The sequence below is a fragment of the Elephantulus edwardii genome, unplaced genomic scaffold (genome assembly GCF_000299155.1).
Source record: "Elephantulus edwardii isolate Elephantulus edwardi_28Jun2011 unplaced genomic scaffold, EleEdw1.0 scaffold00054, whole genome shotgun sequence".
In the NCBI taxonomy this organism is placed as follows: Eukaryota; Metazoa; Chordata; class Mammalia; order Macroscelidea; family Macroscelididae; genus Elephantulus; species Elephantulus edwardii.
In genome coordinates this window covers 12020236-12038640 of record NW_006399804.1, presented here as the reverse complement: position 1 = coordinate 12038640, position 18405 = coordinate 12020236, and the positions used below count along the sequence as shown (strand labels likewise).

General features: G+C 32.9%; 1 protein-coding gene across 14 annotated transcripts in view; it reads left to right on the top strand.

Annotated features, from left to right (window-relative positions):
- The window catches only part of ABI1 (abl-interactor 1), a 136241-nt gene that overhangs the window by 114496 nt on the left and 3340 nt on the right, over window positions 1–18405 (top strand). For 3 of the 14 annotated variants that reach the window (XM_006887080.1, XM_006887079.1, XM_006887078.1), the window contains 4 exons: window positions 679–779; window positions 1977–2117; window positions 5062–5162; window positions 17490–17675. In XM_006887080.1, the coding sequence (XP_006887142.1) occupies window positions 679–779; window positions 1977–2117; window positions 5062–5162; window positions 17490–17675 (529 nt within the window). Of the gene's footprint in view, window positions 1–678; window positions 780–1976; window positions 2118–4823; window positions 4830–5061; window positions 5163–6007; window positions 6089–10472; window positions 10650–13899; window positions 13987–17489; window positions 17676–18405 lie in introns of all 14 variants that reach the window. The other 11 variants (XM_006887070.1, XM_006887068.1, XM_006887072.1 and 8 more) reach the window with 8 other exon arrangements.

Below are 18405 nucleotides of genomic sequence, written 5' to 3'. Positions count from 1 at the left end.
ATACAGGAGGAGATTGTCCCTCCTTCTTCAGCAGAGCATCTGGTGGATTCGAGCCTCACATCTCTGGGGTTGCAGTGCAGCTTCTTGCCAGGGGTTGCAGTGCAGCTTCTTGCCAGTAGACCACCAGAGCTCGCCGTATATACCTTTCAGGAAAGGGTTTTTGTCCATTTTTGGGTGGTACTTTGTGCTCAACTTCCAATCAAAGACTGGCCGTTAGAGTCCATCCAGCAGCATTGCTGCAGTGAGGAGAGGCCTGGTAATGTGCTTCCGTAAACAGCTGAGACGATCTTGCCAAGCAGCTCTAATCCATAACATGTGAGGTCACCTTAGTTTGACATCAACTAAAGGACAGATTGTATTTTGTTTTTCTAAACATTTTAGGAGACTCAGTATTTGCACATAATTTTGATCTCAGTCAACTTGCTTAATGATAAAATAACACAGAAATCTCAATAAACTCAACTGCAGTTTGCTATAAATTGGTATCAGTGACACAAAATAATATGGAAGGCCAAAGGCAAAGGTTGCTTTTTTAAAAAATGTACTTCTAAAGTCTGCATTAAAACTGTCTGGGAATCCTCACTTCACATTCTGATATTAAAAAAAATAATACATAGTGTTAAAACACCACGAGAACAATTTGATGTAAAAATAAAACCTTTTCTTTCCACATTTTAGCATGGAAATAACCAGCCTGCAAGAACTGGCACACTGTCGAGAACAAATCCGCCTACTCAGAAACCACCGAGTCCTCCCATGTCAGGCCGGGGAACACTGGGGTAAGAATTCAGTGGCATTTTTACAGGAAAACTTTTATGTTAAAGGAAATAGATATTGTTATAATTTACATAAATTTGTAGATCCTTGCTTTGAGACTCTCTCCATGTCAAACTACCTTTTACTAGTTAATTTTGATTTTTACTTTTCTGAACAGATGCCAAAATTAAGCCACCTGTTTAATAGTGTTCTCTGTAGACATCAGTGCGAGGAAAGTCCTTTTATGTGTTTGTAAACGAGCATTATTTATTTTGTGTTCTGATTCATCTTTTAAAGTATAAGTGTGACTTATATTTGTTTCATATGGTATGACCAGTGAATCTTGTGATACCTTCATATGTATTTGCAATTGTTGTCTTACAGAGTTTTGACTATGTGGTTTATTCTGTGTAGCTTGGCTTGGTAGTCTGTAGCTCTTCTGTTTTCCCTATGACTTAGCACCTGAGATTTAAGAACTACCTGGAGTGCTTCTAACTATTGGTAGCCTTAGGCCCCCTTCATACTTCATGGTTTTGTGGGAAGGCCAGTTGGAGAAATAGAAAAGGTAACAGTTCCTAAGATAATAAAATTACTGAATACTTGAATACATTTCTAAGATTGTTCACCTTAACCCAGAAAATATTGTTATTAGGTTTCTTTTTTTTTTTAAGTGAAGGATTAGATAATTGCTTTTTTGTAATAACAAGAATTGACAGTAATTTTTTTTAAAGGGGTTGGTTGTAATTTTCATTCTGTAAATTTCCCTGCCCTCTATAAAAACGTGAAGTTATAGACAATGAAAAATATTTGTTAAGAATTTAACGACATCTCTCCTAATATCAGAATGTACTTCTTCATATGTTTCCGTATTGAAATAGGATTAAATTGCAGAGGAGATATTTCTCTTTCATAATGTAAAAGAAAGTAGTTTATGGGTGACTGAGTGGAGAGTAATGTTCATTTTAGTTTGGTATTTTCAGGATTTAAAAAGTAAAACCACTATTTTTGGAAGTAAGTTTGGAATTTTAAATGACTCTGAATAGGTAACAGGTATTTTTGTCTTAATTGAACAGTATTGATATGTCCCAATTAAAGCATTATTTTGGCTTTTTTGTTATTTTAATTATCATGATTATTTTACTGTATTGTACACAGACTTGGAGGAAAATACAGTTTTATCTCTTTTACTCATTCTACCTTTCTTCGCTATGCTCTTTTAGACGGAATACTCCTTATAAAACCCTGGAACCTGTTAAGCCCCCCACAGTTCCTAATGACTACATGACGAGTCCTGCTAGGCTTGGAAGTCAGCATAGTCCAGGCAGGACAGCTTCTTTAAATCAGAGACCGAGGACACACAGGTAAACCTTGGGGTAGAGCATTTGAACACCTCAGAGTGAAGATTATTTACTCTTCACAAACTGGTGCTGAGTAAAGGTAAAGTACTGTTCTATTTTAATACAGAATATAAAAGGGAGGACAGTAATATCATACATGTCCCCATGAATTTTTTACCACAGTTTCTGTTTTAGATTTTTTTAAAATCTCTGTATACTATTAGCAGACTATTAGTATTTCTCCTTTTGAGAGAAGTACAGGCTTATATCTGGCTGAAGCCGAAAGAGTTTTTAACAGTCTTTTACAAAGGGTCAGTTATCACTGAAATGATGCAATATGAAAGTTGAGGGAGGATGATTTAACCTAGGTCTGAAGAATTACTTAAGATATATTATTTTACAAATGGTAAAATAATTTCTCACATGAGCTATCGTGTAGGTACTTTAAAAACTTGAATCATGGCGTACATTTAGAAAAGTACTTTGTTATGGATATAGCTTTGTGGACTAATACACATTGAACACACTCATATAACCATTACTTATATCAGTGTGAAACATGACCCAATAGCTTTATGCTTATACTCTCCCAATTACTGCCTTTATCTTCATCCCTCTGAAAACAGCCATTTCAAGTTTTGAGCACTTCTAAAAAACCAGAAAGATTTTATTGCATTACTTAATTTGTTTTATTCTTCAACTTTATCACTTAGATAGTTAAATTGCTGATCATAACTTAGCAGAATTATTTGTCAAGATTGAGTTAGATAGGCTATATAATCAGGCTCTTAGTGGTATTTGTTGCTGTTACTGCTAGGGAATTATTACATTGGTCTCTACTGTTAACACTTATTAAGTCAAGTTTAATGTTAAGTTTACCTTTTTTATTACCAAGTCAGAAATAGGAATTTTCTCTGTAATGGAAATAATGAGATTTTAATCATATTAAAGACTAAGAATTCATGAAGTACTTCATTAAGTACTTATAAACCCCTTAAATTGAAACTGACTCATAGCTTACCCTCCATTGAGTTTCCAAGGCTGTAAATTGTAGGGTCACTGTTCTTCCTCTGGAACTGCTGTTGGATTGTCCTGCCAGAGAAACTAGGGTTAGCAGCTCAGCACCCTGCCGACTAGACCACTAGAATTCCCAGCAGATTCTAATAAGTAAGATACTAGTTCATTTTTTAAGGAACTTAATCTCTAATAACAGGCTCAGTCAACAATTTTTTTTTTCATAAAGTGCCAAATTATTGGGGTGCGGTGTGAGGGCTGGGCAGGGAGAAAAGTGCAGCAATGAATGAATGGAAATCCAAAATCTCTGTTAATGTTTATTAAAATTACTAAAATAATATAAAAATTTTTTTAAAAAGAGCCAAATTATGAATAATTTAGGATTTGTAGGCCATATGGTTTCTGCTGCAGTGCCTTAATTTTGTCTTAGTACAAAAGGAGATCGGTAATAGAATATAAATGCATAAACATTGCTGTGTTCCAATAAAACTTTATTTATGGATACAGAAATTTGAGTTTCCTATTTTAGTGTCACAAAATAAGAGTTTTCTTTTTTTCCTTCTCTTTAAAAATGTGAAAAAAGATAATTGAGTATATGCCCATACATACACACATTACTAAAAAAAAAATGGCAAGAAGTCTTTCTCTAAAAGGAGAGTAGAGAGTAGGTTAGAGTTAAGTGTAGGGCTATTCTGGATTATTTCCAAATGCACTATCCTGAAGCTATACTATTACAGCTTTCCACTCATTTTCATTCCAGAAAATTCCCATTTTATCACCTTTCTTAGCAATGAGTGGAGTTTTCATGTTAATTTCAGCCTAGAATACCATTCTTTTTTTTTTTTTTTTTTTATTTCATTGCATAAGATCTTTTACCTTCTCTTTTATAGCCTCTGTCACACTTTTTTTAGGGAGGGCTGGTGGCTTAGTAATAAGGAATTACACTGCCACCCCTAAGGCCTATAAAATCCACTAGCTTCTCCATGGGAGAAGGATAGGCAATCTCCCGTGTGATTACTGCCTCTGAAAACCCCTGGAGGTTCAACTATGAATTGATTCCAACTTGCTGGGACATAATGATATTATCCTTTTTTAGTATCTGTTTTCTCATGCTCTCCTATCAGTTTCATGTCAGTGTGAATCTTGTCTGCTTTGTTTTCTGTTGTTCATAGTTGTTGTTATGTGCCGTTGAGTCGCTTGCGATTCATAGCGACACTATGTACAAGAGCCCTAAACCCTGTTCTATCCTGTGCTGACCTTACTGTCTCCAGCACACCTACTCCCATTACTCCAATCACTGAATTGATCCATCTCATCAAGGGTCTTCTTCCTCTCTGGTGCTGTCCCTCCACCCTCCCAAACATGATGTCCCTCTCCAAGGACTGGTCTCTCCTTGCAACATGCCCAGAGTATGTCAGACAAAGCTTCAGAATCCTTGCCTCTAAGAGTAGCCTGGTTTCACTCTCTCCAGAACGAGCCTGTTTGTTCTCGTAGCAGTCCATATATTCAACACTCTTCTCCAGCACCATAGCTCAAAGGCATCAATTCTCTTTCTATCATCCCTAGTCACTGTTCAGCTCTTTGATGCATAGCATGCACTTGCGAAGATTGTGGCCCATAGTAGCTACTAAATAAACATTTGGGGACCAGTTTTACTGCAAGATTTTATTGGTAATAAATACCTTTTAGTATTTTCTCAAGATATCTTACAGGAAGTTCTAAGTACTGTGTTATGATTAGATTCGTTCCGTATAGGTTGAGAAGTGGAGTGAAACCTAACAACTACTTCAGATATTAGGATTAAGATTTTATAAAAAGTCTATAGATTTTCTGTTTATATACTATATAACATATTTCATTGAAGGAGTTTTTAGTTACTTTAGATTAGTTATTACTACTCTTTTGGTAAGTCTTGAGTTTTGCTTTTGTCCATAATCTGTGCTTGTCTTTGTAGTGGCAGTAGTGGAGGAAGTGGAAGTCGAGAGAACAGTGGAAGCAGCAGTATTGGCATTCCCATTGCCGTGCCTACACCTTCACCACCCACCATTGGGCCAGGTACATTATTTATGAGTCGGTATTTAACATGTAGTAATATTCATGAGTTTTAAGATGAAGGGCTAATGGAAGTCAATTAAAGCTATATTACTTGAAATTGCTTATTTATGTGATTGTTGCTAGAATAGAGGCTAACAAATTTCAAACTTTTTAGATTGATTGTTACAAAATCTTTTTATTTTTACCAGCTGTTTCTTTTTCTTACATATAAAGTGTATTAAATCATTTTATTAAATAACTTTATGGCTGTTTCGCTTTAGAAATATTTGCCTAGGGCACTGGTCAAGAATGATTTTTATTATTTCACAAGCTGACCAATAAATATTGTCTGGTGCTCCAACCAATCAGTCAGTGTCTGAAAAAGTGTGAATTATGTTTCAGAGACTTTGGATGTTGCCTTCTAGGCTACTATCTCCTATCTGCTATAATCTTGTTCTATGACTTTACTACTTTTATGTATGTATGTATATATGTAAGAAATTATCACAGAATGTTAACATTCGCTCCAGATTTTCAGTTAATGAGAAAGATGGAGACTTATTAAAATATCAGTCATAAATTTTGAAAATAAGTGTAATCAAAATTGTAAACAGAAGAAAAGTCCTCCATGGCTTCAGGATTTTGTTGAATAAGAGGGGAAAGCTACTCTTAGATACAAGCATAGTTCATATGTAGGTGTAAGTTCTCTGGCCTTTTTACCTAGTAAAATTCTTATTCATTTGAACATGCTTTACATAGGAGTGTCTCTTTTTCTTTTCTTTTGCATACATTGTACTTTCTTACTGTTTCAGAATGTTTAGTTCTCTTTCTTGAACTCTGACCTGAATTATAAACTATTTTATTAGAAAACATTTCTGTCCCTCCTCCTTCTGAAGCTCCACCAGCACCACCACTTCCACCACTTCTCCCAGTGAACACTGTGATAGGTGAGATTGCATAACCATTGGAGTGATTTAACTTACTTTGCATTATTCATAATAAACTCCTCTGTGTCTAGTAGACTGACTGTTTTATAGTTAGTAAGTAGTAAGTAGTAGGTAGTAGTTCCAAACTTAAACTATTAAATCTAATATATACTAATGGTTTTGGTGAAAGGCCTCTGAAATTTAAAGCTAACAAATATAAAGTAACTTTCTCTATAATGTGAAATGTTTCTAGCCTTGATTTATTGACAATTTAATGTGTTCTTTGCTTTGTTAATAATTTTTCTAGGAAAATTATAGCAGTGGTTATTCAAAAAAAATTTTAAGATTAGCAATGTAATCTTATTTTTTTGTTGTTGTTTTCAAGTGAAACAAATTTGGAACTCCCTGGTATATACACCAGTCAAGGGATTGAGGTGAAGGTGGGGTGGAGAAAAAAAATGATGGGAGGCTTCCCCATGTTTCACAATGTATCAGATTCTAATTTAGCTCAGTTTTGATCGTTTGAGGATGTCATGAAACAATTTTTTAATGAAATGCATTCAAATTATTCCCAAGTTGAAGATGACTGGATTGAATGTACAAGGAATTCCAAATACAGATTTTATATAGAAACTCCTCAGCCTAGAAATAAAGACACGAGAATAGTAATTGGGAAACTATGGATAATGATACACTTCTTACTTATCAGTATGGTTAGATTCTAAAGATTGTGTGAAAATCATTGTTATACAAAAAGTAGAGACTAAGTGCCTCATTACATAACTGTCAAACTGTGCGATTATAGAAATAGAATATGCTGAGCACTGTGGTATTTTCATGATTCTAGCCAGTTCTCATGATCTCTATAGTCAAATTGAGGCATAAACCTTAACCATCACAGCTAATGCGATTCTAAGCTTGTACCTACATAGTGATTACTAAGAGACATATATTTTAATATATGCTATAAATGCAGAATTTTAGAGGATATGATAGTTGAAAAGTGAGGAGTAGGAAATGAGAGCTTTGTTTTAAGCTTAGGTGAAATCTACAACATCTTTTCAAAACAAGATGTACATAGATACAAAGAAAAAGAAGAAAATGTACTGGATAAAAGAATTATTGAAATTCTTAGTGGAAAGTCCATGTGAAAAAAATGCTGACTAATTAATAATCAGGAAACTGGGGATAAAAACAACAGTGAGATACTCCTTTGTACCCAACAAATAGGTAAAAATGTTACATTCCATTAATATTAAATGTTGGCAAGGATATAATACTAGTATTACCATAACTTTATGTAGTATTAATTATTATAATACAAATAAATAATACTAAGACAATGTCTTCTCCATTCTTACTGTGCTACAAGTGTACAGTGGATCTTTCCAGAGGCTGCATATTCTGTGACAGTCATTGCTCTCACGGCTAACAGATGTATGTTTCTGTATTTGTAAATTTTAAAGATAATATTTTAAATCTCTAGGAAAGCAGTTCTTGATAACTATAACTTGGCTCAACAAAGGCTTTTTGGGATTCTCTTGATTTTTACAAGTTGAAAAGCCGTTGTTCTAGAATAGCAGCTTCCAGGGTATAATTTGTAGAGGAATAGTATCAGAATAATCTGTTCAGTTAGAAGTGTCAATTCTTACATCCTCATCCAAATTTCCTAAATCAGAAACTCTAGAAAAAGAGTCCAATTTATGTCTTATAATTAAGCCCTACAGGTGAAATTCTTAACAATGCTTAAGTTTCAGAACCACAGTCTTTGAGAAATTCAGGAATATTCACAACAGTAATGCTAATAGTGAAAAAAACCCACACAAACATACATATATATATTTTCTAGCTATAATAATAGATGGGTAAATATATGGTGCTACAGTCATAAACAAATAAAGCAATTAAAGAAGCAATGATCTATAGATATTTTAGAGAAAGTCACCAGAATGCATAGAAATTTTTTCGTTATAACCCACTGCCATTAAGTTGATTTTTGACTCCTAGCAAGCTGTAGGACAGAATAAAACTGCTTTGGGTGTCCAAGGCTGTACATATTTACAAAATCTTGAAAAGATAAAGACCTCATCTTTTTCCTGAGGAACAGCTGAAGAAGGCTTGACGTGCTGGCCCTTTGGTTAGCAGGAATTATTCTTTTAACCACTGCACCACCAAGGCTTCTTTCCATAACGTTTGTCAATTTCTAAAACTCTGTGTATATGTTGTTTGTTGTTATGTGCCGCCGAGTCGCCTGCGACTCATAGCAACCCTATGTACAACAGCCCTAAACTCCGCTCTGTCCTGTGCCAATCGCACTGTCTCTGACACTCCCATCCCAATTATCCCAGTCACTGAATCAAGCCACCTCATAGAGGGCCTTCCCCTCCTGCACTGTCCCTCCACCCTCCCAAGCATGATGTCCTTCTCCAAGGACTGGTCTCTCCTCACAAAGACCTCTGTGTATATACCTGTGAAAAATAAAGAGTATTATATTTTTGGGGCACACTTTGTAGGATTTGATTTGTGATCCAAGTGGGCACATACAATGTTTTAGTGCTATTGGCATTACAGTTCTTAAGGTGGTTGTTTTCTTTAAATTATTTATATGCATTTCATACATCTTTTGTATGATTTGTTTTACCGTCAGATATTAAAATAAATTTTAAAATAGACATAATATACACTTTTTATTTTGAATCACCAGGAAAAAGAACTCAAGTTTTCCATGTTATTTGTATGAGTCCAAGAAATAGAAATACCATTTTACAGAAAAGTCTATTCAGTATGGTTTAAAGGTTTATTTCTTGACTCTCTATAAAACCTTCTTGTCCAAAATTACTCATTCATGAAGGATTTTGATTAGGCCATTCTTTTAAAAATAATTTCTTTTTAGAAAATGAACAAGTGGGTGATCCAAACAGTTAATTGACTGACTATGGCTGGAGAGCAGCAAAAAATTAAATATTAGCAGTGCTTATTAATAAATAACTTCGGCTGTATAGTTTTCTCTAATATAATGTGTATCCTCTAGAAGTGATTAGGCAACTAAATGCAAAATGAAGTAGGCTACTGTCATTTTACTTTGTCAGTGTTTCATCTTTGGGTAGGCAAAGAAGATAGTAATTGAGAAGGGAACTTTGATAAGAACAGTTAACTTTAGAGGCTTTAACTTCATTAATCCTTTAAATATTAAACTTCTGAAATATAAAGATGACATTCTGAATTTTAAGTATTGTTAGTGCCTGACCAGTTTAGATATTTTAAGATATATGAGCTTAATAATTTAGAGATAAACCAAAAACTACTGCTTTGGCTGTAATAGAGAAAAGAATTCCTTCAAATATATGGAGCGAGATTTTTCTAAAATAAACTGTTTTAAAATTTTTCATATTTTACACAGTCTAAGAATTTTCTCAGTATGATCAGTTATTTACTGACTCCTCCCATGAAAAGTACATTAATCTTCAAAGTTTGCACATAAAAAACCAATATGACAAGCTCACAAAAACCAAATATGACAAATAAAAATGACAATGTCATATCTAAGTGCTTTGAAATTAGAAATTGTCTCCAAATGATTCTGCTATCATATGTATTAATAATAACTGTTCATTAATTATTTATAATTCAAATTAAATACAGTAGTAATAAATGTAGGAAATACACGTATTAATAGTATAAATTTATAATTTACTCTGACTTTGGCTTTGATATAGTCTTAAAATGATTTTATAGTAGAAAGGAAGAGGTTTATAAAGCACATGTCATTAATACTTTGACATTGAAAAGTTGACAATCCATCAGATTGTCTTCTGATGCTTTATTTCACTGCAAAGACTGACATATTGATAAACCCCACTTAAAACTCACTGGTGGTTTTTCTTGTATATTTTGTCCATGAATAATATATATTACAAACAATATAAAATTAAATCTCTAAATTTATATGTAATGTTTCCAGCCCACAAATTTCAAATTTCTGGATATTGATAAATTACAATCATAATGAAAACTTTTTTTTTTACATAAAAGAAGTATTCTACTTCTGTCACAAAAGAACTCTAAGTTAGGGACTACCTATAAAACTTAACATATTTTAAAATGGCACAGAAAAAATGTCTAGGTGATAGTAGCAAAATAATTTGAGATTATGCTTGTTTGAAAGGCTTAAAAATGTTATTTATCTTCATAGCTTTGCATACTGTATCTGGTTTTCCTTCTCTTTTTAGCTTCAGGGTTAGAGCTGTTTGGTTTTGCTTCTCTTAGGTTTCTCTTTATTTTAAGCTGTGGGCTTTAAAAAGTAATATATATTTTTAACTGAGAGTCCCTTTTCTTGTTCTGCCATCTGAGGTGATTTACAATGCTCAAGTCTCTTTGTTGGTTGCCTTTGACTAATGCTTTTCAGCAGCCCCGGGCTCAGCTCCTGGTTCCCAGTATGGCACAATGACCAGGCAGATTTCTCGGCACAACTCTACCACTTCTTCGACTTCTTCTGGTGGATACAGACGAACTCCCTCTGTGACTGCTCAATTCTCTGCTCAGCCTCATGTTAACGGAGGTCCACTTTATTCTCAAAATTCAAGTAAGCTTGTGCTTTGCAGGCGTACAACAACCATGGAGCTCCTTTTGAAGGAAATTATTTGAAGCTGCTAAATTTGCCTGTGATAGACAGCAATTGAAACCATATTATTTCAGATATTTGCCTTAGAAATTTGGTCTTTAATCATATCTTTTTAAAAGTAATTTTATAACACTTTGTCCTCTAAAATTCCAGACTTATAAAATAGATTTAGAATACTAAAATTTAAGTGAAGCTTCACTTTTTTAATACTAACAGAGCTAGAGAACAAAAGAAATCACTAGAAAAGCTGAATTCATTTTATTGGCATGATTCAGATAGTCCAATAATAGTCAATTTAAAGACACAAAGTATGTAAATAATGGCAAGGATATGAAAAAATTGCTGGCTATCACTTAAAAGTTAACTTACAGTTAAATGAATTAAAAACTATTAAAATAGGTTCTTGATGCCTGCTTACTCTGAATAAATCTAACTGTGGGAAGAATTTTCTTTTGATTTCACTTCTGTTCTCAAATTGCACATCTCAGCACTAACTGCAGTCAGTGTTTAAAAGCAAATTAAAAATTAGTTTTAGCATGTAATATCAGGAAGCTTGAACTAGAGTGGTCTGGTCATTAATTTAAATTTTGATACTAAAATGTTTAATTCTAAAAGAAAGAAATGAAATCTCAAATGAGCCTATTGTCCAGTATTTGCTATTGTCTAAAAGTGGTAATCACTGGGCATGGACTGCAAGACCCTTCCCAAGAAGCTTGTAGCTGCTTTCTAGAATATCACACATTTTCATATAGATATAAAAGTATATTTTGAACATGCATCATGTTGTAAAGTGAAATTATAGAAAAGTTTGCTTCATTTTTTAAATTGACATTTTAATGACTGCGTTAGATAAAAAAAGTTTTAAGAATTGAAAACAACTTCAGATAAACTCTAAAATTCACAAAGTAATCCAGAAAGTTTCATTCAGGCTCCTGAAAAGTACCACTTTACTGATTATTATTTTTCACTTTGCAGTTTTCATAGTCTCCCTTTTAGTAATAAAAGGTCGGTGGCATCTGAATAATTGACATGTTATCTCATCATTAGCCACACTGGTTTTATGAAGCTTAGTTTTTCATATTCTGATGGATTCTGGGGTCCTTTCTTTATCTACTCATTGCTCTTTCTGCCTCCCCACTTAAACTTAATTTTCTCCATAAATAGAATTTTTATTAACTCTTGACACAGGTTGATGTAATTTTATTTTAGTAATTTTTGGTAATTTATCTTTTCTCAAACAAGACAGTTGTCTAAATTCTTTGGATGTCGTAAAGCAAATTTAATTTAAAATTTTAAATATCTCACTGTTTTGTCATATTAATTATTCTTCAATCTGAGTTACTTTTGATGTTGTCGTAGTAGTATGTAAAATGTTTTTAGTGTTTTGATGTGCATATTTTCTCTCTGTCTAAATGTGCTGGTAATGAATGGTATCTTCACAGTACAGTTTTTTGTTTTGTTTTGTTTTTTACTATACTAATCAGCATGCCTAGATACTGAGGGTTATTTCTAAAAAATTTCATTTGGGTTTTGAGGTTTTTTTAAAAAAAAATCAAAACCACTAACCTTTTATTCACCTACAAGCTTTTTATTCAATGAATGAGAACCAGTTTCATACTGAATTAGATGTTATTTTTAGCCATAATCTCATTAATGTGCATGTACTGGTTTGTTATTTACTGCGTCTTTACACATTGAACATGTTTAAATTTTTATGATTATCAAATTTTGTACATTGGATTAATTGAAGCATTTTTTTAAATAATTTAAGCCCAAAACAACTTAATTGAGTTGATGCTGATTTAGAGCTTGCTGTTATTGTTGTGTACCATCAGCTCTAAACAGAGCTGACCAGCCTTCCCACAGTGGGTTTTCAGAGGCAATAAATTGCACAGAAGAAAATTGCCCATCTTTTCTTCTGTGGAGAAGCTTGTAGATTTGAAATATGTACCTTTGGGTTGGCAGTTTATTTCCTTAGTACTGAGCCACCAAAGCTCCCTGTTGTTGTGTGCCATTGAGTTGTAACTAAGGGTCATAGCTGACCCAGAACAGGTTTTCCAAGGTAGTAAATCACCCAGGAGCAGATTGTCCATTCTTCTCCAGTGGAACAGTTGGTGGATTTGAACCACATGCCTTTGAAACTGCAGCACAGCTTATAGGTCACCAGCGCTGCCTAGAAACCAGTCAGTAGATTGTTTTTGTCAATTTAATTTGGTGTTCTTGGTCACTGCCAAATATGAAGTTTTACTAGCCTGTGTTACTCACTTTTTCTCAGTATTCTGAACCTATCTTGTTTAAAATGAGACAATGGTAAACATAAGTATATGCCTTCCATTTTGTTATAATTCAAAACTTTTGCTGCCCACAATGAGCATCTGGTGTCAAGTTCCTACAAATTTCCTTTTTAGAAGGAAGTTAGATTGTTTCAATTTATCCAGTGACTCATTCAAAATTACCTCAATACAAATACTTACATATTTTAACTTATTAGGGGCCAGGTCTTCTTTTTTCTGAATGATGATAACAGATTACTTTTGAAATATCTTCACTCATAAAACTCGGTGAATAATTTATTTGATATATTGATTGCAATTTCCACTTGTAGAGCATTCTTACTTTCTAATGAATTTAGTATTGGTATCTTTAAAACCAAAATTGTCTATTTAAAATACAGTAATGGCCTTGTTTTTCAAACAGGGACTTTACCTGACAAGCTGCGGGTAAATCTAGATTAATAAAAATTAAGCCTGTGTTTAAGATTTTTATTTCTAGAAATAGCTGTGAAATATTTGAGTTTATTCACAGCATTACTTAAAGGCTGGATAACCCTGTTAGGTTATAGAGATAGGTATTGTTACTTAATTTTTAGAACTGTTTCCTTGCAATTTGAGAATTCTGTTGCATCATTGTAATAGTAATATTACAACTTCCTCAGACATATAATACTAGGATGAAATTAAATGTTTGGTTTTGGATTTTTTGTTTTTTAAAGTAAACCAATTGGGTAAGCACAAATTGGCCTTAAGTTTCATGGAAAATGAAGTTGAAGAAGGTTCTGCAGGTTTTGTTTTTGTTTTTGTTTTGTTTCATTTGCAAACTGTTCTTTGCATACTTATGTTTGTGGTCCTTGTAACTGACTTCTGCTTTTTGTTTGTTTCCTTTTCTTTCCTTTATCTGTTTTACTTCCCCCATACCATGTTGTTGCTACCAGTTTCTATTGCTCCACCCCCTCCCCCTATGCCTCAGTTGACTCCACAGATACCTCTCACAGGCTTCGTGGCCAGGGTGCAGGAAAACAGTAAGTTTGGAAAAACTGAGCTGTCAAAGAGTAGAGGCTGTCTCCTTATTATAGCATGCATGGCAGATGAGTCATCATTTTCCTTACCTTTATTGAGACGCTAATCTTATCTTGAAAATAGGTACAGATACAATCTAGAAACTGAAGAGCACGACCTTCTTCCTCTCGTGTGCATGATTACTCACCTATATAAACTCTTCAAACTGCAACTTTATGTATTTAAATGACCTAGGACATGCAGCTGTTCTTTGCAGATTGTTATGAAAAGCATAATCAAATTAAAAAATTCAAATAGTGTAGAGATCTAGTTTCATGTAGTTAATGAGGAGAATTTGTTAGAAAACATTTTTTATTTTGTTTCCAAATGTGTAATAAGATAGATTTTGTTATATACATCTATTATAATCTTAGTTATATAAAAATATATTAAAATGGATTATAATGTGAAGTAAAATTTATTAAGTGGTTAGGGCAAACTTTTACCCCCATTAGTTACAAAAATAAAATAAAATATTTGAACCTAATCGAAGTTTTTTTATTAGCATGGGAATGATCTTTAAAAACCAGGCTACTATATTTATGCTATCCATCTTCAATGTTTTGCTTATAACATGCAGACTTGTGAAAGATTTAGAAATAGATCTACAGACTTTTTAGGTCTTCTCTGAAGGTTTTATGATTGTTTGAAATGAGCTGATTTTATGGATTTAATTGAGATAAATTTATCATACTGTATGATTACTTGGGGGTACAGAAGATACATAGTACTAGAAATTTGATTGTAGAGAATAGTGTTAGACAAAATGAAAAAAATAACTAAATTATGCCAAAACAACTGTAAAGACTTAAGATGCTAAGGAGATCTGACTGCTTCATTTGAGACAGTAACTATGAAAATAATTCTCAGAATGGTTTGAACAAATGAATAATCCACTTGAACAGCCCATTTTTTTATGAGACTAGATTGTGGGACATTCTCTCTGCAGCATTTGCTGACCTTGTGTTACTCTCTCCATTCCCTCTCCTCGCCTAGTTGAACATGTTTTTTGGTGTTATGTGCAAGGCTCTGGAAAGAATAAAAATAGTTTATCTTTAGACAAATTCCCTGCCCTCAAGAAATGTATGATCTAATGAGCTTTTTATTAAAATCATATTTTCAAAATACTGGAATTATTCCATGTAAACAAACCTTACCGCTAAGTCTTTTTGAAAACACTTTTTAAGTTTAAGCATGTAAAACAAGTATGGATTTTCTTAAAATAAGCACATAAGCGTAAATGCCAGTTCTTAATACTGCAATAGTTTAAAAGCTGACCTTGTGAGTTTTAGGTAAATATTTTGAGATAGCCAAAATAAAAATGAGTTTTGTGGGTCCAGAGCTCATTTGGCTACCTTTTTGGTAACATTTTAAAGAAATGTAGTACATTATTCTGGGCATACATTATCTTTGTCCAGGAGGCTTTTACTGTTAAAATTCATTTTACCAACTATGTGAATTTGAGTGGATCATTACTTCTTCTGTCATAGATTTTTTTTATCATTGTTTGGTGTCTGTTTAAAAGGCATTTTAGTAGGGTTAGCCATAAACTGTATATCTCTACTTAAGAAGTATTGTAAAGTATACATTTTAGATGTTCTTTCGTCTTTTTAAATATCTGGTTTTTTAGAGCACTCAAGAATTGGTTGTGAATGCATGAAGCAGTTAACCTATTACTAAAAGAGCTTCAGTTTGAAGGAATGAACCACTAAAAGTGTGGGTGTGTGAGTCTGTTTTGATTAACATCAGAAAGCATTGTGGAAGTGTTGGATTACACTTACAGCTAGACAAAGTATTATGCACAGGGAATTAGAGTGATTTAATTACTACCCACCCCCCCATTCCCCCAGTTTGCAGATAAGCCAATGTAGAGTCATCATAATTGCACTTGTAGACAGTTGAAATGAATTTGTTAATTATGTATGAATACAGAGTAGATGCACTTTAAAGATTCAATGAAGCATAGATGATTTAGACAGTTAGGCCTTATTAAGTGTGAAGTTTGATGTCACATGGGCTCATCCCATATTCCTTTTTTCTTAATGCTAGAAAACTTTGTGGAGTAGGTGTGAGTAAAGATAAAGTGGATCCAAGCATTAAGTGGCAAAAAGAAATTGATAACCTATTGAAGTGAACATCATAATCGAGAATTTGTCTTTAAATAGGCTTTGTTATATTCCTCAAAGAAGGTAAACTAGAAGTCAGAGAGTTGAAGAGTGATTATCTGCAAATGTTTTTAGTTCTTTTGTCTATATACTTGGTACATTATTTTAAGTAGAATGAAGTAAACTTTTGAAAATCTGTATTATAAATATGTTATGCTTACTTTTTTCACTCATATGTGACTCACTATTTTTATAGTATCAATATTTCCCCTGCATCATATACTTTCTTTTCATACCCTTTCCCTACATCATTTGAAGTTATTTGTGAATCATAAACTTAAATTAAGCCTTAGTTGTGAACTTGACTTAGTGCACTTGGTTTGCTTTATAATAGCAGTGAAGATAGCTCTAGACTAACATTTTCCTCTGTATTGTTTACACTGATTATTTAAAAGCACACAGACACATATTACAACATGCTAGGATTTGCGGTGTGAATAATTTTTATTGTTTTATAAGTTTTTTAATGTGTTTTTAAAAATTAAATCTTCCTTAGTACTTTTATTTTTAAATTTTAATTGGATTTTTTTTATCCTGACAAAATTTGATCTTCAGGATCCTTTCCTTTGTCCTGTACCTTTATGTTACTAGCAATAATGTAAAATTTTTGCTTGACTTTGACATTGAAACAATTATGAATAGAAGCATTTCAGAAGATACTACTACTGGAAATGATTTCATATTTTAATTTAATTTTTTCATGTTTAAATAAAAGAATAGAAAACCTAAACACAGAGGCAGACCTAATATCACTGGCTTATATTAAAGCAAAAAAATAATAAAAATCCTTTCACTAAGGCTTATTGCTAGTCTTTATAAGTAAAGCACAATTCAGGGACATGCATAAACTCAGTAAAATGTTATCAAACCATTAATGTTACATTTATATATAACATTACTATAATAGAAAACGACAAATGTGACTTAGTTTATTTTAGATAGCCAATCAGAATGCTCTAAATCACTCGGTGTCTCTTAAGGAATCTTGATATAAACCTTGAAATAAGGAAATTACTCTTAAGAGTCTTTACAAGAAGAGATATTGTATGTTGACCTCCCACATTGATTAATTTATAGTACTTCCTGGTGCCTTTATTTTTAGCCCATTTTATTATTGCAAAATTATTTTTAAATGCTACTAGGCATAAGCTTTAACATACCAAGCTTTTATTTCTAATCATTGCATGTTTTACTGTAGTGCATGCTGTATATGAGTTTTAGAGCTTTCTTAAATTCTGTTAATGTAAAAATTTGCATTTTATCTTATTTCTGGTTCAAATTAATTATCTGAACTCTTGTAGTTGCTGATAGTCCAACTCCACCACCACCACCTCCACCAGATGACATTCCAATATTTGATGATTCTCCACCTCCACCTCCACCACCACCAGTGGATTATGAAGATGAGGAGGCTGCAGTAGTCCAGTACAGTGATCCATATGCAGATGGGGATCCTGCTTGGGCCCCCAAGAATTATATTGAGAAAGGTAAGATAACAGTAATTGAGTTGATAGAAAAAGGAATAACCTAATAATAGGATTTTGAAAGTATAAAGACCTTCTAGTCGAAAAGGTTTTTAACTTTTAGGAGTTCCCTAACAGCCAAAATATTTAGTTGACCCTAATTTCCTATACTTTATATTATGCTCCAACAAAATGAGAAGATTACTCCTTTATTTTTTAAACTGAAGTTATGTTAGATAGGAGTTTTCAAATTTAACATTTGCTCCAAGCTAGAGTGTAACCTTTCTGTTTTTTCAGTTCTGTTTATTAATGAAACTACTGAGGTACTAAAAAAAATTAATAAGAGTTTTATACACTGTAAGATGGGTAGATGAAGCTGTCCATTGTACCATTTTTCTTTGAATTCTCAGGCATGCTTTTGGCAATGCAGGAATTCTGTAACAAATTCAATCAAAGGAAATCTATGAAAAATAAAAACTTAAATGGCTTAATAAAGACCTAGAACCTTTTTCAAGCTCAGTAATCTTTAAATCTTTTCAAATATATTAATGAATGGAGTTTTTAAAATAGTCACAGAAAAAAGCCTGAATTAGCATTTTAGTTGGAGAGTTTTGTATTTCAGAAGATAAATTACTAAGATTTATTGTCACAAATTAATCTTAAAGTCTAATGTGTTATATCTGACATTTCATTATTTATTGAGAAATAAATCCTGTTTGTAGGGAGTTTGCTTTTTCGACCAATTCTCTGCTAC